This window comes from Lissotriton helveticus, chromosome 5_2, assembly GCF_964261635.1.
Source record: "Lissotriton helveticus chromosome 5_2, aLisHel1.1, whole genome shotgun sequence".
Taxonomy (NCBI): Eukaryota; Metazoa; Chordata; class Amphibia; order Caudata; family Salamandridae; genus Lissotriton; species Lissotriton helveticus.
The window spans coordinates 15,324,541-15,344,931 of NC_136066.1; the positions used below are offsets into that span (position 1 = coordinate 15,324,541).

The 20,391-nt window shown below is 53.5% G+C and overlaps 1 protein-coding gene across 1 annotated transcript in view; it reads right to left on the minus strand.

The window, feature by feature from the left end:
* COL27A1 (collagen type XXVII alpha 1 chain) overlaps positions 1-20,391 on the minus strand; it is a 1,232,768-nt gene that overhangs the window by 41,595 nt on the left and 1,170,782 nt on the right. The window contains exons 55-57 of the mRNA XM_078646681.1: positions 20,043-20,078; positions 8,990-9,016; positions 8,505-8,570 (exon numbers count right to left, since the gene is read on the minus strand). Of these exons, the coding sequence (XP_078502807.1) occupies positions 8,505-8,570; positions 8,990-9,016; positions 20,043-20,078 (129 nt within the window). The remainder of the gene's footprint in view (positions 1-8,504; positions 8,571-8,989; positions 9,017-20,042; positions 20,079-20,391) is intronic.

Genomic DNA, 20,391 nt, shown 5'->3' on the forward strand with positions numbered 1-20,391 from the left:
AAGCAAGCAAATGAGCGTGGCAGTAAAACCCTCCAGTGTAAGCAATGGGTGGGATTCAAACCCGCCGTAGGATGTAATGGGCCGACAATAAGGGACATATGTACAAGGAGTTAACTCCGATGGTTTTGCGGCGATATTTACATCGCTATATGTACAAGCTGTTCCTAACTTCTGTTAGCTGCAGTTTTCCGGCGAAAACGTCCATCAAAAAGATCGCCACTTCTGTTAGCGATAATGACATGCAAGGGAGGCGTTCTCGTGCAAAAACGGCCGTTAACCCAACTTTGCGATATGTACAAGGGAACCCTTGAAGGTAGGAGGAGTGAACAAACTGCCTTTAACTGCAGTTAGAGGCAGTTTTTAAGACCAAAAAATAGTTTGTCTTAAAAATGGGGATAACTCTTGAGGCCACATCTCAGCATGTTTTGGTCCTGAACAGCGCCGCAATCAATGTTGTTGCGCTGCCCTGCGACAAAACTACAGGGCAGGACTGCGGCCATCAATAAGATAGGGCGCATTCCTGGGCCTCAGCCATGAAAAGTGTTGCATTTCTGCGTCAAGACAGCGTTGCAACACTTTTCACTACGCCCTTCTTGCAACACCATGGATGCCCTGTGTTCACTGGACAGCGCACCATGACGCAAGCAATGACAGGTATGTCTGGAATCCTGACGTATCTGTCAGCGCTAAAGTCACGCATTGCTGCAGTCGTGTCACAAACATGACGCAACTCAAGCAGGGCATGGGGCCAGCCTGTCCCTGTGGCACTGATTCACCCTTTTCCTTCCATCAGGCAGGCGTACGGTACTGGCGCAGTGCCGTCCTACAATTGTTGCAGTGAAATCTGAGGGAATTCACTGTGCACTCCTATGAGTCCTTGTTGTGTGGGAACAGACACCCTGGATACAACATACCTGATGCAGGTCTATTGTGGCACAGGGCTTCACAAGGTCACGTATATGCCTACATGCGTCACTTTGCAAATACGGCACAAAGTGGTGCTAGTTTTGCCTGGTCCATTCTTGAGGGCTGCCAGGGTGTTGGCGCTGTTGAAGGTCCTTCGGTGGGGGTGGTACGATGTGGTGTTGTCGTCTGTAAGTGTTGGTGCTGATGGAGTTGACGAGATGTACTTTGGTGGCCTTGATCCAGCTGTGAGGGGAGCAATGATGGCGATGGTGTACAGTAGGTGTGGTGTAGACGTGATGTACAATGATGGTCGGTCCAGGAGAGTACCGTGGTGTGGCTGTAGTTGAAGTTGCCACTGGCGGAGGCTTCTTGCTCGATTGCGTGTCCTGCTATGTGGCTTGCTGCGGTGACTAGCTGCTTCAGTCTGATGTAGGGGAGCCTCCCAGGAGGGGCTGGTGTTCTTGTAAATGGGGTCGTCCAGGTGGAACTTGAGTTTGCCGAGTAGGATGTTGTTGGTGGACGGGAGATCCTGGTGTGCAAGAGGTCTGCACTGGTATCGGAGAATGGGGGTCTATGACCCGGGGGGCCTGCACATGAGGGTGCCGCAGAGGATGGCTTGGGCTTGGTCCGGATCTAGGAGTTGAGGTGGTCCGTGGTCACCGTTGGGTCATTAGAGTGCGTGGTCAGTCAGGGTGTGCTTCTGTAGGTGATGGCGATGCCTCCTCCTGGATGGTCGGGGTGGTCCTTGCGGGTGATTTAGTAGCCGTTAGTGTTGGCGATGGAGATGTCCTGACCGGAGCTGAGGTTGGTCCTGGCAGGCGAGGTGGCGTCCAGGGTTGATGGCGAGGGGGATGCTGGCGCCATAGGGGTGGAGTGTCCGAGAGGAAGGGTCAATCAATCAATCAATCAATCAAGAGTATTGGTAAAGCGCGCTACTCACCCGCTAGGGTCTCAAGGCGCTGGGGGGGGGGGGGGCTGCTATGTTAAAATCTGGATTGTGGCGTAAACATTATCGGCGCCAACTTGTCCTTTTCAGATCCATACGTGCGCGTAAGCAGCAACCATTTTGATTGCCCTGGCCTCTCTGCCCACTCCCGATAGCCAGCGTCTCTCACTCCCCAGCCTCGCAAGCATCCCCGACAAGCCCCCGGTCTCTCCTGCTTGGGTCATAAACGCACCTCCAGCGCGACCCTGCCTCCGAGCCACATCCCGTGCTGAACCCCCCTCACTCTTTCATCTCATTCATAGAACAGGCCCTTTTGATAACCTCTTCCTCCCTGCCCGACTGTCCGGCCTGACCCCAGGCCATCACTTAGCCCAACAGATGCAGTTTATTGCCCCCTCCAGTAAGACCTCGCCCCACATCAAAGGAGCGGGGATTAATCAATGCCTTCACACCCCTAGATCCGACCGATCACCCACATTCCTGTTCCCAGCGGAATGTCCAGCTGCGCGACAGCCATCATGCTGTGATTTGGGTGGGGACCCCTACTGTAGATATGTGTGAGAACGGGCCTGAACCGGGGATTCCAGAGATGCCTTTGTGAACTTCAAGGCAATACCACGGATGTAATAAATGTAATAAAGTAATAAACCAGTGTATAAGAGGCCAGGCCTCAGAGATGCGGTTAGAGCACCTCGAGAAGATACTCTGTTGTCTGATTTGACGTGTTCTGTTCCGTCGGAAATAAACTCCTGTTTCCTGCCTTCCAGTCTCCAGCGCCTGCCTCTTTATTTGGTAATCGTGAGTTGGGTGCGAAGCGGCTAACGCCGGGCAAACCTAGAAAAAGGGGTAAAACGACCTGATCTGCCTGAACCCTTTTTCATCAGCTACTGCTCGAAAAGCCAGGTCTTGAGTTGCTTCCTGAAGGACAGATGGTCCTGGGTGAGTCGTAGGTGGATGGGGAGGGAGTTCCAAGTCTTTGCCGCAAGGTAGGTGAAGGATCTTCCTCCGGTGGTGGTTCTGCGGATCCATGGGACGGTGGCGAGGGCGAGGCTGGCAGAGCGGAGCTGGCGGGTTGGCGTGTAGAACGTGAGGCGGTTGTTGAGGTATTCAGGGCCCAGGTCGTGGAGCGCCTTGTGTGCGTGGGTGAGGAGTTTGAACGTGATCCTTTTGCTGACGGGGAGCCAGTGCAGGTCCCTCAGGTTGGCGGAGATGTGGCTGTGTTGGGGGATGTCCAAGGCGAGTCGTGCTGAGGCGTTCTGGATGCGCTGGAGTCTTTTCTGTAGTTTGGCGGTGGTCCCAGTGTAGAGGGCGTTCCCGTAGTCCAGTCGGCTGGTGACGAGGGCCTGGGTGACCGTTTTCCTGGTTCCAGTGGGGATCCAGCGGAAGATCTTACGGAGCATACGGAGTGTGTTGAAGCACGAGGAGGAGACGGCGTTAACTTGCCTGGCCATCGTGAGGGAGGAGTCAAGGATGAATCCCAGGTTGCGTGCGTGGTCCGTGGGCTTGGGTGGGGGGTCCAGAGCAGGGGGCCACCAGGAGTCGTCCCAGGCGGAGATGGATGGGCCGAGGATGAGGACTTCCCTCTTGTCTGAGTTCAGTTTCAGGCGGCTGAGCTTCATCCAGTCTGCGATGTCTTTCATTCCGTCCTGGAAGCTGGCTCTGGCGGAGGTGGGGTCGTTGCGTAGCCCCATAAGTCTGGTAAGTACTACGTTTACGTTCCAGACTGGCGAAGTTGGATGTTTTGGAGGGATAATTCTTTAAGTCCTTCCATAAAAGCTTTGATCGGTGGTATTCTGAACAGGGACACATGTTGTCTGTTTTGGAGATATGCTGCTATAGCAGCAAGGTGTAGCCTTATGGAAGAGTGTGCTAGATTGCATCTTTGCAGATGTAACAAGTAACAGACTATGTTCTGGATGGAGGCATCTAATGGATTGATTTGGTTATTATTGCAATACATTACAAATCTTTTCCATTTGGCTGCATAGCATGCTCTGGTAGTTGGTCGTCTTGCCTCCTTGATAATGTTCATGCAGTCTGGGGGCAAGTTAAGGTATCTGAACTCTAAAACCTCAGGAGCCAGATCGCCAGGTTCATCTGATTGGGATCTGGGTGCCTGATTTCTCCATGGTTCTGAGTTAATAGATGTGGCGAGAGTCGCAGTCTTTGGTGGGGAACTACTGAGAGTTCTAGGAGCGTCGTGTACCATGGTTGTCTCGCCCATGTGGGAGCAACCAGGATCATTGTGAGTGACTGTTGCTTTAGTTTGCGTGCCACTAATGGAATCAGTGAGGTTGGTGGAAAAGCGTACGCAAATCTGCCTGACCAGTTCATCCATATCGCATTGCGCTGTGACAACGGATGTGGGAACCTGGCGGCAAAGGACTGGCATTTTGAGTTTTCTTTTGTGGCAAACAGATCTATCTCTGGATGTCCCCATTTTTGGAAGAATGGTTGGAGAACTTGAGGGTGAATCTCCCATTCGTGTATATGTTGGCTATGTCTGCTTAGTAGACCTGCTATTTGATTGTCTTTCCCTGGTAGGTGTTCTGCGAGGAGAAAGATGTTTTTTGGAATTGGTCACCTCCATATGCTCTGTGCTAGATGAGACAGCTGCGGAGAAGTGCGCCCATAGACTTAGCAGTATCAGCATCTTTTTTCATCTTTTCTAAGATGGTATCTACTGCAGGGCCAAACAAGAAATCTTGGTTAACTGGCTGGTTGAGGAAGGTTGATTGCACTTCATTCTTAAAGCCGGAAATGCGTAGCCACGCATGCCGGCGTAGTAATACGCTAGTGTTGATGGACCTGGCTGCTGTGTCAGCTGCGTCAAGTGCACATTTATTGGAAGCATTTGTGATAAATTTGCCTTCCTGTATTAGGTCGTTAGCTTTAGCTTTAAAAGGTTCTGGCAGGTGTTGTAGTAAACCCTCCAGTTGGTCATAATGTGCTCTATCGTAGCGTGCTACTCGAGCTTGTGTGTTTGCAATTCTCCAGGTATTTGCTGCCTGGGAGGCGACTCTTTTGCCTGAGGCTTCTAATATCTTTGACTCCTTGTCAGGAGGGGGAGCATTTCCTGTCGTTTGTGAATTAGCTCGCTTGCGAGCGTTTGATACAACTAGTGAGTCTAATGGCAACTGTGACTTAATATAAGAAGGGTCTGTAGGGGCTGATTTATACTTTTTCTCAATTCTGTGATTGAGGACAAGCGCTCTGGCCTGGTCTTTAAAAATGTCTGGCGCGTGTTTTAGTACCCCTTTTAACATAGGAAGTGTACGTACACTTTTTTCTGAAGTTGGAAAAGTGTCAAATAGGAAATCCTCTTCTATTGGGTCAGTGTGCCTGTCTACACCATGATATTTAGCTGCCCTATCCACTAGTTGGTTAAAAACAATGGTGTCGTCAGTAGGCGAAGGCTTTGTAGGATATGTAGAGGTGTCAGGGATGGGTTGTGGCTCGTATGTATCATAAGGATCATTCTGGTCATCCCATGTGTTATCCTGTACATCCTGATCCTCGGGTTCTACAAAATAATCCTGAGGATCTTCCCCCATGTATTCTGTCTCATCATAACCTGAAGGTGTAGGAGAGTAAGGCGCGAAATTTCATGTTAGGAAAGAAAGGAGGAGTAAAAGGCCTTGAAGGAGATGTTCCAAAGTCTTTTTTCTTTGGAGGAACAGAGAAAGAAATGTCAGTGTCCAATGGTCTTTTCTTCCTCTGGTAAACTGTTACGTGTCCTGTTTCAGTGCTTATATACAGTTTAGGTTGTTCTGCGCTCACTGGATCAGTATGGAAAAGTTCTTCCTCAACTGTCCGTGGTTTTGGCACCGATGTTTTTAGCTTAGTCACCTGTTTGTGGTGAGTCTTTGGCTCAAGGGCCTTCGGCTGTGGAGCTTTTTTCGGCTCGACTGCTGTTTTTGGGTCGGTGACCTTTTTCGGTTCGACGACTCTTTTTTGTTCGACGTCTTTTTGTTGGCTGTACTGCCTTTTTTGGTTTGGCGACCTTCTTTGGTTCGATGACCTTTTTCGGATCTACCGTTTTTTTCGGTTCGATAACTTTTTTCAGTTCACCGTGTTCTCTGGGCTCGGCGACCCCTTTTGGCTGGAGGTTTTTTGTAGACTCGACGGCCTTCTTCGGGTCGACAGGCTTTTTAGTGTGATCTGGTTTTTGTGGATCGGAACTCTTTTTCGGCTCGACTGCCTTTTTCGGGTCAACTGTCTTTTTGGGATCGACGACCTTTTTTGTTTTGACACCCTTTTTTGTATCGACGAGCTTCTTCGGCTCGACAACCCTTTTAGGTTCGACTGCCTTTTTGGGAAGAGTGTTGCTCGTTCCTGGGGTATCAGACGGCTTGGGTTTGGTCTTCAGAGCCGAGCCGGAAGGCGGGGCCTTTGAAGGAGTCTCTCGATCTCGGCTAAGGCCTTTAGGCGATGCCTCGACCGGAGCCTTGTCTTGAGTTGGAAGCGGAGTTGGGGGCTTGGTACTCACGGTTTGCCCCGTTGTGATCTGGTCATCGGAGTCCGACTGGTCCTCTACGGTGACAATTTCTAGATTGGAGTCCGCCGCGTCTGGGAGGTCATGTTCGTCATCGAAAATGTTCTCCGGTTCCTGTGCCTGCCGCTGCATCTCTTGTCTAGCGGCTCTTCGGTTCCGGATAGTTTTCTTCGACCGGAACTGAGCACAAGCTGGACAGTTTTCCTCGTTGTGCTCGGGTGATAGGCACTTGTTGCATACTGTATGTTTATCAGTATGTGGGAATTTGGAGTGACATTGTGGGCACTTTTTAAACTGGGTCCTTTCCATTGGCAGCAGGCCCACGTGGTGTCGAAAAGGCCCAACGGCCCGCGTCGACGACGAGATGGAAAGTATTATCGAGTCAAGGGGTACCGAACGAGAACAATACCGTCGAGGTAGAAGGCCTTTTGGCCTTAGAAAGTTGAAAAGTTTCGGTTCCGAAGTTGGAGTTGAGGAATAGCATCCGAACCCAATGGCGGAAAAAAACAATCTGAAGATGGAGAGGATGCCCATGCGCACTGTAGTCCTGGGGAGGAGTCACCTATCTCGTGATACTTTGAAGACTCTTCCAGGACAACAAGGAGCAATCATCTGGACCTAACTCTAGGCGGCGATCTATGATAAGATATTAATTCAGCAGCCCACATGCCTCGAACCTGGAATTCTAACTACATCACAGAATTTTTACTTTGTTAATGTTTAACCTGCTGGAGATATAACCTATGTGCTCTCTGAGAAAATAAATCACTGTTGAATTATCCAATCTTGTTTTACATACCAATTCCCTGTGACAGAAGGTCTCTTTCACTATCATATGGTGTTTTCTTTGCTATAAACATTTATCTACAAACTGTACACAAAATATTTATAGTGCCGGGGTCCTGTCTCTTGTGTATTTTTAATAAGTAATTTGTGCATTGTTCTAACTGATACTCTGGGTAGTGGGGTATCTTACCCTGAGTGGCACCTACCAGAATTGATTTAATGTGAAGAGGTGACAGCTAATTTGTACCTATATCTGATAACACCCTCTTTGAAGTGCAACACTTTGTCCACCACTACCGTGTGTGGTTCTCCGGACTCTCCAGTGGCGGCGAAGAAGGATCTGATTGCGGATCCGATTCACAGGGCACAGCCATGTTGACTCCTGTGAACCAGCGAGAAGTTACGTCTGAAACTAGAAAACTGACTATCACTAGTAAAACAATCGGAACGAGGTACATAAAGTGAAAGAGGATCTCTTGTCTTTATGGAGCCATGTGTTTTGAACACATGGCCCGATAACGATAAGAAAGCTTAAACGACGCACAAAGGCAGACGAGCCCGTCCAAGTGGACCGTCTGAAAAAGAGAAAAGTCTACGTCACAAAAAGCTCTTTCCCAAAGCCTGGCCACCGTTTAGCATAAAAGGTGACGCCAGCCAATGGGAAAGAGGGACAGGGATTGAAACCCTTTAGTGAAAGTCCTCAGAAACATTAAATCTCGCCGAGCGAGCTGCGCATGCGCGCAGCAATGCTAGCTGAGACATAAAAAGATTCGGCTTGCACACAGAGTGACAGATAAGATGGGGGTGGATAATCAAGGGGGGTGGGGGCAGAGGCAGAGCCGTGAGAAAGGCTGGGCCTGGAGGGGCATGGAGCCAGGGGGGTGAACGGGAGAAGGGAACGGGAGCAAGAAAAACACCACACCTGGGAAAGAGGAGGAGCTTAGATAGGAAACAGAATCAAAAGCGAGGATAAAGAAGAACTAAGTGGGCGGGACAAACACAAGACTAGAGAGTTAAGCAATCCAATCATGCAGAGAACGGAGACAGACAAGGAAGCCACCAAATCAGGAGTCAGGGAGTGTAGTAGCAATGCTGTCAGCGCAGGTCAGCAAAGAACGGCTGACAGCAGAGGGAGGCCGCCCCATGGAAGCTACACCTGGGCCAAGGCCCCCTCACCTCTCCCCGGGACAGGCCCTGCCAATGGGTAAGTAAAGTAGTATCAGGAGAGAAAACAGGGGACATAAGGTAGCTCAAAGTGTAGGCTTGTAAAGGGGGGTAGGGTCAGTGCAGGGTACAGTACATTGAGGTAGACCGGGGGATGGGTCGGTGCAGGGTACCGTACCCTGAGGTACAGAGACGTGATGTCATTACCTCTGCCCTGGCTCCACCGTTCGAGTCCATCAGGGCTGGAAATGCTGCAATCGGATCCTCTTGTCTCTGGAAGTGAAAGTCACACAAGTTATTAATATAATTAAATTGGCGATAAATACATCACTGGTAAATAACTCTTCTTGCTGGAATCAAGGGGCAGGTTAGGTCCATGCACTGTCCTAGTTTGGTGCAGTCGTTATCTTTGCATCCAGCCCCCCTGCAGCACAGATGTACTCCAGCAAAAGGCCCCTCCCCCCTGCTGTGCTGCAGCCTCCCTGCAGCACAGACATACTCCAGCAGGCGGGTCCAGCCACCCTGCAGCACATGCGTACTCCAGCAAGAGCCCCCTGCTGGACTGCAGCCCACCCTGGCTCAGTTAAAGAAGATGCTGCCTAGTCTTGGAGTGCAGGCACTCTTCTTGGGCAGTGACATGGATCATGCAGGTGTTTAAAACTTGACAAGAATCAGAAGCAGAGTTCACTTACAAATGAGACGGCGATGCCCGGAGGGCCCTGAAAGAGACAATGAGACAAGGTGTCAGGATCCACAGCAGCAAGGAGCAGGCAGCAAGGACCGGCACTGACAGCAAGAACAGGCAGCAAGGACCAGCACTGACAGCAAGAAGCAGGCAGCAGGCAGCAAGGACCAGCACTGAGAGCAAAAAGCAAGCAGCAGGGAGCAGGCAGCAAGGACCAGCACTGACAGCAAGAAGCTGGCAGCAAGGACCAGCACTGACAGCAAGAAGCAGGCAGCAAGAAGCAGGCAGCAGGGAGCAGGCAGCAAGGACCAGCACTGACAGCAAGAAGCAGGCAGCAAGAAGCAGGCAGCAAGGAGCAGGCAGCAAGGACCAGCACTGACAGCAAGAAGCTGGCAGCAAGAAACAGGCAGCAGGGAGCAGGCAGCAAGGACCAGCACTGACAGCAAGAAGCAGGGAGCAGGCAGCAGGGAGCAGGCAGCAAGAAGCAGGCAGCAGGGAGCAGACAGCAAGGACCAGCACTGACAGCAAGAAGCAGGCAGCAGGGAGCAGGCAGCAGGTAACAGGCAGCAAGAAGCAGGCAGCAGGGAGCAGACAGCAAGGACCAGCACTGACAGCAAGAAGCAGGCAGCAGGCAGCAGGGAGCAGGCAGCAAGAAGCAGGCAGCAGGGAGCAGGCAGCAAGGACCAGCACTGACAGCAAGAAGCAGGCAGCTGGGAGCAGACAGCAAAGAGAAGGCAGCAGAGCGCAGGCAGCAAGAAGCAGGCAGCAGGGAGCAGGCAGCAAGGAGCAGGCAGCAGGGAGGGCAGCAAGGAGCAGGGGGCAGGCATCAAGGATCAAGGAGCAGGCAGCAAGAAGCAGGCAGCAAGGAGCAGGCAGCAAGGACCAGCACTGACAGCAAGAAGCAGGCAGCAGGCAGCAAGGAGCAGGCAGCAAGGAGCAGGCTGCAAGGAGCACGCAGCAAGAAGCAGGCAGCAAGGACCAGCACTGACAGCAAGAAGCAGGCAGCAGGCAGCAAGGAGCAGGCAGCAAGGAGCAGGCAGCAAGAAGCAGGCAGCAGGGAGCAGGCAGCGGGGAGCAGGCAGCAGGGAGGGCAGCAAGATACAGCACTGACAGCAGGGTTCCCTCAAGACTGATACACGGGCACAGCAGGAAAGGAATAGTCAAGTCAAGTCAAGTCAATAAATTTATATAGCGCGCTACATACCCAGAGGGTCTCAAGGCGCTTGAATAAGGGTGGGGAATTACTTGTCGAATATCCACGTTTTAAGTTGCTTTCTGAATGCTAGGTGGTTCTGAGTAAGGCGAAGTTGAGTGGGAAGTGAGTTCCAGGTTTTAGCTGCCAGGTAGGAGAATGATCTACCTCCCATGGTGGTTTTGTTGATGCGAGGTACAGAGGCAAGGGCTTGGTTGGAGGATCGTAGCTGGCGGGAGGGGGTGTAGAAGGACAGTCGTGTGTTGAGGCATTCGGGTCCAATTTTGTAGAGTGCTTTGTGTGCGTGGGTTAGGAGGCGGAAAGTAATCCTCTTATTGACGGGGAGCCAGTGGAGGTTTTTCAGGTGACCAGAGATGTGTTCTTTATGCGGGATGTCCAATATAAGCCTGGCTGAGGCGTTCTGGATGCGTTGGAGTTTTTTCTGGAGTTTGGCGGTGGTACCGGCGTAGAGGGTGTTTCCGTAGTCCAGTCGGCTCGTGACCAGAGCGTGGGTGACTGTTTTTCTAGTTTCGGTGGGGATCCAACGAAATGTTTTTTTGAGCATGCGAAGAATGTTGAAGCAAGATGAAGAGACGGCGTTGACTTGTCTGTTCATCGAGAGTGAGGAATCCAGGATGACGCCCAGGTTCCGTGCGTGGTCCGTTGGGATGGGTGCTTTTCCAAGGGCCTCTGGCCACCAAGAGTCATCCCAGGCGGAGGGGGAGGTGCCTAGGATGAGGACTTCTGTTTTGTCTGAGTTCAGTTTCAGACGGCTGTGCTTCATCCATTCGGCTACTTCTTTCATTCCATCGTGTAAGTTGGTTTTGCAGTGTTAGGGTCTCTGGTGAGTGATAGGATCAGTTGAGTGTCGTCGGCGTAGGAGATGATGTTGAGGTTGTGTTGGCGTGCGATGACCGCGAGGGGGCTCATGTATACGTTGAAGAGGGTGTGGCTGAGAGAAGATCCTTGTGGTACGCCGCAGATGACTTCAGTGGCCTCTGACTTGAATGGTGGAAGGCGGACTCTCTGGGTTCTTCCGGTGAGGAACGAGGTGATCCATTCCAGTGCTTTTCCCTGGATTCCGACGTTTTTGAGGCGTTGTAAAAGGGTGCTATGACATACCGTGTCGAAGGCTGCGGAGAGGTCGAGGAGGATGAGGGCGACTGTGTCTCCATTGTCCAGTAGAGTTCTAATGTCGTCTGTTGCTGCGATGAGGGCGGTTTCGGTGCTGTGCTTGGCTCGGAAGCCGGATTGTGAGGAGTCGAGGGATTTGTTGGTTTCGAGGAATGCGGCGAGCTGGTTGTTGACCGCTTTCTCGATGACTTTGGCCGGGAATGGAAGGAGTGAGATAGGGCGGTAGTTTTTGAGTTCGGTGGGGTCAGCTGTGGGTTTCTTCAGGAGGGCGCTGAGTTCGGCATGTTTCCAGCTTTCTGGGAAGGTTGCGGAGTTGAGGGAGCAGTTGATGACGTCTCGGAGGTGCGGTGCTATAATGGAGTCTGCTTTGTTAAAGATGTGGTGAGGGCATGGGTCTGTGGGGGATCCTGAGTGGATAGAGTTCATCAGACGGATGGTGTCCTCCGTGGAGATTGGTTTCCAGTCATTGAGGATGTTCAGGGGGGGTGGGGGTCCTGCAGGGGGTTGGGTGGGTTGGTCTTTGGGACGGTTGTCGAAGCTGTTGTGGATGTCTGCAATTTTGTTGTGGAAGAAAGAGGCTAGGGAGTCGCAGAGGGCTTGAGAGGGGGTTATGTCATTGGAGTTGGCTGAGGGGTTGGTAAATTCCTTGACGATGTTGAAAAGTTCCTTGCTGTTGTGGGCGTTGTTATCTAGTCGGTCCTTGAAAGCGGCTTTCTTGGCATTCCGGATAAGTTGGTGGTGTATGCGGGTGGCGTTTTTGAAGGCGTCCTTGGTGCTGGTGGTTGGGTCTTTTTTCCAGGCCTTCTCAAGGGAGCGACAGAGTTTCTTGGATTTCTTAAGATCATCGTTGAACCAGGAGGCCTTCTTGCTGCCTAGTTTGATTTGTCGTTTTTTCAATGGTGCTAGGATGTCGGCGCTGTTGGATAACCATTGGGTGAGGTTGGTGGCTGCTTGGTCTGGGTTAGAGGAGTGGGCAGGGGGGTTTTGAAGAAGCGATGAGGAGATCTGGTCGATGGTGATTTTGTTCCAGTTTCTTTGTAGAGTGGGTTGGGGGTGGTTGTTGGATGTGGGCTTGTTGTAGGTAAAGTGAACGCAGCTGTGGTCAGTCCAGAGGAGAGCTGTGGTGTGGCTGAAGGAGACATGTTTGCTGGAGGTGAAGATAGGGTCGAGTGTGTGACCTGCGATGTGGGTGGGGGTAGTGACAAGTTGTTTAAGTCCGAGGTTGGCGAGGTTGTCCAAAAGGGTGGTGGTGTTGCGATCGTTGTTCTTTTCAAGGTGAAAGTTGAGGTCTCCCAGAAGGATGTAATCCTCGGAGGGGAGCGCGTGTGGAGTGATGAAGTCCGTGATGTCTTCACTAAATTGTGCGCGGGGTCCTGGTGGCCTGTAAAGGAGGGTGCCTCTGAGTGTGGTCTTGGGGTCGGTGTGGATCTGGAAGTGAAGGTGTTCAGAGTTGGCGAGATTGACGTCTGAGCTGGTTGAGATGCGGATGGATTTCTTATGGACGATAGCGATGCCTCCTCCTGTGTGGCCGGTGCGGTCCTTGCGAATGATCTTATAGCCTTCCGGGATGGCAATGGTGATGTCTGGGGTTGATGTGGCGTTCATCCATGTTTCTGTTAGGAAGGCGACGTCCGGAGAGATGGTGTCTAGTAGATTCCAGAGGTCAATGGCGTGCCTGTGGACCGAGCGGGTGTTGAGCAGGATGCATTGTAGGTGGTTGGGGTCGGGAATCTGTTGTGTGTTCGTAGATGAGGAGTTGTTCTTGGTGCCGTCGAACTTGCAGGAGTTGCAGGAAAAGGGTCCATGAGTGTGTCCAGGTGCGGCTTGGACGCAGTTGGGGGAACGGTCGTGGTTAAGGGCTAGGAGGGTGGAGGCATTATAAGTAATGCGGGAGGGCTGGGCATTGCGAGGGCCAGGGGGTCGGGCGCTGGGCGCGGTCCAGGCGCGGACGGGCGTAGACGGGCTTACCTTTGGCGCACCTTCGGCGCGGCCGTAGCGCGTGGACGCTGCGCGTGTGGACATCTGCCATAAATGGGGGGTGGAGGGGGGCGGAGCGTGGGAGGGGCAGCTGGGAGGCGGTCTCGGGGAGGCGTGTCAGGGGAAAGCACAACACACAAGATGGTGGTGGGGCCTCAAATCGAAACTTAGAAAACAATACCAGCAATTCTTTCAAGCACAGCCAGAATCAGCAGCGCGCTCTCTAAGGGCACCAGGTGATAGCGCTAACAGTTTAATAATGCTGCGGTCACAGAGCGTTAACACAGACAGCAAAACACAGTTAGAACTCGCTGCAAACTGAATAGTTAATAATGCTCAGCGCGCAATTCCTGAAGCGGAGCTACGATACCAATCTGGAGTTAGCAATGCAGGTGAGTCACGCTTCGAGAGCAGCTTCAGCTGTGGGCTCTGGGCGCTGCAGTTAGCAGGGGTCAGGGAGCGTGAGGGAGCGTGGGGGAGCGGCCGTTCAGGACGAGGTCCAGGCGGTCACCTTGAATACGAGTCAAGATGGGGAGATGGGGCTGGGAGGCAGCAGAGGAGCCGAGGGCAAGAGGCTGAGAAGAAGGAGGCAGGAGGTGGAGCAGAGTGGGTGGAGAGCAGGAGGAGGAAAGGATGGCAGAGGCGGAGGAGGGAGGGCGGACGGTACCCGGACGCGGGGAAGAGAGGGAGAAGGTAGGAGGAGGTGTTAGACTAGGCAGGGCATCGGTAGGGGAGTTAGACTAGGCAGCGCATCGGTAGGAGGAGTTATACTAGGCGAGGGCATCGGTAGGAGGAGTTAGACTAGGCGAGGGCATCGGTAGGAGGAGTTAGACTAGGCGAGGGCATCGATAGGAGGAGCAGTTAGACTAGGCGAGGGCATCGGTAGGAGGAGTTAGACTAGGCAGGGCATCGGCAGGAGGAGGAGTTAGACTAGGCGAGGGCATTGGTAGAAGCAGTTAGACTAGGCAGGGCATCGGTAGGAGGAGTTAGACTAGGCAGGGCATCGGTAGGAGGAGTTAGACTAGGCAGGGCATCGGTAGGAGGAGGAGTTAGACTAGGCAGGGCATCGGTAGGAGGAGTTAGACTAGGCAGGGCATCGGTAGGAGCAGTTAGACTAGGCAGGGCATCGGTAGGAGCAGTTAGACTAGGCAGGGCATCGGAAGGTGGAGTCAGACTAGGCAGGGCATCGGCAGGAGGAGGAGTTAGACTAGGCAGGGCATCGGCAGGAGGAGGAGTTAGACTAGGCAGGGCATCGGCAGGAGGAGGAGTTAGACTAGGCAGGGCATCGGTAGGAGGAGTTAGACTAGGCAGGGCATCGGTAGGAGGAGGAGTTAGACTAGGCAGGGCATCGGCAGGAGGAGGAGTTAGACTAGGCAGGGCATCGGCAGGAGGAGGAGTTAGACTAGGCAGGGCATCAGCAGGAGGAGGAGTTAGACTAGGCAGGGCATCGGTAGGAGGAGTTAAACTAGGCGAGGGCATCGGTAGGAGGAGGAGTTAGACTAGGCGAGGGCATCGGTAGGAGCAGTTAGACTAGGCAGAGCATCGGCAGGAGGAGTTAGACTAGGCAGGGCATCGGAAGGTGGAGTTAGACTAGGCAGGGCATCGGTAGGAGGAGGAGTTAGACTAGGCAGGGCATCGGTAGGAGGAGGAGTTAGACTAGGCAGGGCATCGGTAGGAGGAGGAGTTAGACTAGGCAGGGCATCGGTAGGAGGAGGAGTTAAACTAGGCGAGGGCATCGGTAGGAGGAGGAGTTAGACTAGGCAGGGCATCGGTAGGAGGAGGAGTTAGACTAGGCAGGGCATCGGTAGGAGGAGGAGTTAGACTAGGCAGGGCATCGGTAGGAGGAGGAGTTAAACTAGGCGAGGGCATCGGTAGGAGGAGGAGTTAGACTAGGCAGGGCATCGGTAGGAGGAGGAGTTAGACTAGGCGAGGGCATCGGTAGGAGGAGGAGTTAGACTAGGCGAGGGCATCGGTAGGAGGAGTTAGACTAGGCAGGGCATCGGTAGGAGGAGGAGTTAGACTAGGCAGGGCATCGGTAGGAGGAGGAGTTAGACTAGGCAGGGCATCGGTAGGAGGAGGAGTTAGACTAGGCAGGGCATCGGTAGCAGGAGTTAGACTAGGCGAGGGCATCGGTAGGAGGAGTTAGACTAGGCAGGGCATCGGAAAGAGGAGTTAGACTAGGCAGAGCATCGGAAGGAGGAGTTAGACTAGGCAGGGCATCGGTAGGAGGAGTTTGACTAGGCAGGGCATCGGTAGGAGGAGTTAGACTAGGCATGGCCTCGGTAGGAGGAGCAGTTAGACTAGGCAGGGCATAGGAGGAGCAGTTAGACTAGGCAGGGCATCGGTAGGAGGAGGAGTTAGACTAGGCATGGCATCGGTAGGAGGAGTTAGACTAGGCATGGCATCGGTAGGAGGAGCAGTTAGACTAGGCAGGGCATCGGTAGGAGGAGTTAGACTAGGCAGGGCATCGGTAGGAGGAGTTAGACTAGGCAGGGCATCGGTAGGAGGAGTTAGACTAGGCATGGCCTCGGTAGGAGGAGCAGTTAGACTAGGCGAGGGCATCGGCAGGTGGAGTTAGACTAGGCAGGGCATCGGTAGGAGGAGTTAGACTAGGCAGGGGATCGGAAGGAGGAGTTAGACTAGGCGAGGGCATCGGTAGGAGGAGCAGTTAGACTAGGCAGGGCATCGGTAGCAGGAGTTAGACTAGGCGAGGGCATCGGTAGAAGCAGTTAGACTAGGCAGGGCATCGGAAGGAGGAGCAGATAGACTAGGCGAGGGCATCGGCAGGAGCAGTTAGACTAGGCGAGGGCATCGGAAGGAGGAGTTAGACTAGGCGAGAGCATCGGTAGGAGGAGTTAGACTAGGCAGGGCATCGGTAGGAGGAGTTAGACTAGGCAGGGCCTCGGTAGGAAGAGCAGTTAGACTAGGCGAGTGCATCGGTAGGAGGAGTTAGACTAGGCAGGGCATCGGTAGGAGGAGGAGTTAGACTAGGCAGGGCATCGGTAGGAGGAGGAGTTAGACTAGGCGAGGGCATCTGTACGAGGAGCAGTTAGAGTAGGCAGGGCATGGGTAGGAGGAGCAGTTAAAGTAGGCAGGGCATTGGTAGGAGGAGCAGTTAGACTAGGCGAGAGCATCGGTACGAGGAGTTAGACTAGGCAGGGCATCGGTAGGAGGAGGAGTTAGACTAGGCGAGGGCATCGGTAGGAGGAGCAGTTAGACTAGGCAGGGCATCGGCAGGAGGAGGAGTTAGACTAGGCAGGTCATCGGCAGGAGCTGGAGTTAGACTAGGCGAGGGCATCGGTAGGAGGAGCAGTTAGACTAGGCAGGGCATCGGCAGGAGGAGTTAGACTAGGCAGGGCATCGGCAGGAGAAGCAGATAGACTAGGCAGGGCATCGGTAGGAGGAGTTAGACTAGGCAGGGCATCTGCAGGAGGAGCAGATAGACTAGGCAAGGCATCGGTAGGAGGAGTTAGACTAGGCAGGGCATCGGCAGGAGGAGCAGATAGACTAGGCAGGGCATCGGTAGGAGGAGCAGTTAGACTAGGCAGGGCATCGGTAGGAGGAGGAGTTAGACTAGGCAGGGCATCAGTAGGAGGAGTTAGACTAGGCGAGGGCATCGGTAGGAGGAGCAGTTAGACTAGGCAGGGCATCGGCAGGAGGAGTTAGACTAGGCAGGGCATCGGTAGGAGGAGTTAGTCTAGGCAGGGCATCGGTAGGAGGAGTTACACTAGGCAGGGCATCGGCAGGAGGAGCAGATAGACTAGGCAGGGCATCGGTAGGAGGAGGAGTTATACTAGGTGAATGCATCGGTAGGAGGAGTTAGACTAGGCATGGCCTCGGTAGGAAGAGCAGTTACACTAGGCTGGGCATCGGTAGGAGGAGTTACACTAGGCGAGGGCATCGATAGGAGGAGCAGTTAGAGTAGGCAGGGCATCGGTAGGAGGAGCAGATAGACTAGGCAGGGCATCGGTAGGAGGAGTCAGACTAGGCAGGGCATCGGTAGGAAGAGCAGTTAGACTAGGCAGGGCATCGGTAGGAGGAGCAGATAGACTAGGCAGGGCATCGGTAGGAGGAGCAGTTAGACTAGGCAGGGCATCGGTAGGAGGAGTTATACTAGGCGAGGGCATCGGCAGGAGGAGCAGATAGACTAGGCAGGGCATCGGTAGGAGGAGTTAGGCAGGGCATCGGTAGGAGGAGCAGTTAGACTAGGCAGGGCATCGGTAGCAGGAGTTAGACTAGGCGAGGGCATCGGTAGGAGGAGTTAGACTAGGCAGGGCCTCGGAAAGAGGAGTTAGACTAGGCAGAGCATTGGTAGGAGGAGTTAGACTAGGCAGGGCATCGGAAGGAGGAGTTAGACTAGGCAGGGCATCGGTAGGAGGAGTTAGACTAGGCAGGGCATCGGTAGGAGGAGTTAGACTAGGCATGGCCTCGGTAGGAGGAGCAGTTAGACTAGGCAGGGCATCGGTAGGAGGAGTTAGACTAGGCAGGGCATCGGTAGGAGGAGTTAGACTAGGCAGGGCATCGGAAGGAGGAGTTAGACTAGGCGAGGGCATCGGTAGGAGGAGTTAGACTAGGCGAGGGCATCGATAGGAGGAGCAGTTAGACTAGGCAGGGCATCGGTAGCAGGAGTTAGACTAGGCGAGGGTATCGGTAGAAGCAGTTAGACTAGGCAGGGCATCGGCAGGAGGAGGAGTTAGACTAGGCAGGGCATCGGCAGGAGGAGGAGTTAGACTAGGCAGGGCATCGGAAGGAGGAGCAGATAGACTAGGCGAGGGCATCGGCAGGAGCAGTTAGACTAGGCGAGGGCATCGGAAGGAGGAGTTAGACTAGACGAGAGCATCGGTAGGAGGAGTTAGACTAGGCAGGGTCTCGGTAGGAAGAGCAGTTAGACTAGGCGAGTGCATCGGTTGGAGGAGTTAGACTAGGCAGGGCATCGGTAGGAGGAGGAGTTAGACTAGGCGAGGGCATCGGTACGAGGAGCAGTTAGAGTAGGCAGGGCATGGGTAGGAGGAGCAGTTAAAGTAGGCAGGGCATTGGTAGGAGGAGCAGTTAGACTAGGCGAGAGCATCGGTAGGAGGAGTTAGACTAGGCAGGGCCTCGATAGGAAGAGCAGTTAGACTAGGCGAGTGCATCGGTAGGAGGAGTTAGACTAGGCAGGGCATCGGTAGGAGGAGGAGTTAGACTAGGCGAGGGCATCGGTAGGAGGAGCAGTTAGACTAGGCAGGGCATCGGCAGGAGGAGGAGTTAGACTAGGCAGGTCATCGGCAGGAGCTGGAGTTAGACTAGGCGAGGGCATCGGTAGGAGGAGCAGATAGACTAGGCAGCGCATCGGTAGGAGGAGTTATACTAGGCAGGGCATCGGCAGGAGGAGTTAGACTAGGCAGGGCATCGGCAGGAGAAGCAGATAGACTAGGCAGGGCATCGGTAGGAGGAGTTAGACTAGGCAGGGCATCTGCAGGAGGAGCAGATAGACTAGGCAAGGCATCGGTAGGAGGAGTTAGACTAGGCAGGGCATCGGCAGGAGGAGCAGATAGACTAGGCAGGGCATCGGTAGGAGGAGCAGTTAGACTAGGCAGGGCATCGGTAGGAGGAGGAGTTAGACTAGGCAGGGCATCAGTAGGAGGAGTTAGACTAGGCAGGGCATCGGTAGGAGGAGTTAGACTAGGCGAGGGCATCGGTAGGAGGAGCAGTTAGACTAGGCAGGGCATCGGCAGGAGGAGTTAGACTAGGCAGGGCATCGGTAGGAGGAGTTAGTCTAGGGAGGGCATCGGTAGAAGGAGTTACACTAGGCAGGGCATCGGCAGGAGGAGCAGATAGACTAGGCAGGGCATCGGTAGGAGGAGGAGTTATACTAGGTGAATGCATCGGTAGGAGGAGTTAGACTAGGCGAGGGCATCGATAGGAGGAGCAGTTAGAGTAGGCAGGGCATCGGTAGGAGGAGCATATAGACTAGGCAGGGCATCGGTAGGAGGAGTCAGACTAAGCAGGGCCTCGGTAGGAAGAGCAGTTAGACTAGGCTGGGCATCAGTAGGAGGAGTTACACTAGGCGAGGGCATCGATAGGAGGAGCAGTTAGAGTAGGCAGGGCATCGGTAGGAGGAGCAGATAGACTAGGCAGGGCATCGGTAGGAGGAGTCAGACTAAGCAGGGCATCGGTAGGAAGAGCAGTTAGACTAGGCAGGGCATCGGTAGGAGGAGCAGATAGACTAGGCAGGGCATCGGTAGGAGGAGTCAGACTAAGCAGGGCATCGGTAGGAGGAGGAGTTATACTAGGTGAATGCATCGGTAGGAGGAGTTAGACTAGGCATGGCCTCGGTAGGAAGAGCAGTTACACTAGGCTGGGCATCAGTAGGAGGAGTTACACTAGGCGAGGGCATCGATAGGAGGAGCAGTTAGAGTAGGCAGGGCATCGGTAGGAGGAGCAGATAGACTAGGCAGGGCATCGGTAGGAGGAGTCAGACTAAGCAGGGCATCGGTAGGAAGAGCAGTTAGACTAGGCAGGGCATCGGTAGGAGGAGCAGATAGACTAGGCAGGGCATCGGTAGGAGGAGTTAGACTAGGCAGGGCATCGGTAGGAGGAGCAGTTAGAGTAGGCAGGGCATCGGTAGGAGGCAGCAGCCGGGTAATTACTGGAGCAGTGTTTTCAGATATCAAAGCTGGAAGAGATGTGTGCAGCTGTAGCTCTGTACCACTGGGGGCGCTATGCATGGTTAGTGGGGGGATGCTGTAGGTCTGCAGCTTTTCCAGCATGTACCTACCGGTGGTCCTGGGTGACCACGGGGACCAGGAGGACCCTACAAGAAAGAAAGGCACACATTAGAAAGCCCCTTCAGACTGAAGACTGAATCAAGCCCCGCCCTCTGAAACCTTCCCTCATCCCACAGGATAAATTAAGCACCAGACGCAGAGCAGCACATCGCCACCTGTCAACATGTGAGAGAGTTGCTATAAAGTTTCACAACCTAGCCTGACTTCTGGGGAAATTCACAAGGTGAGAACTCTGCCATTAGAAGTCTTTATAAGAAGCTATTTTCATAATGGTAGGTCTAGCTGTCCTATGTAGAAAACCCTAGTACAGATTAAATCCTAATACTGTAGCTCGGGAAT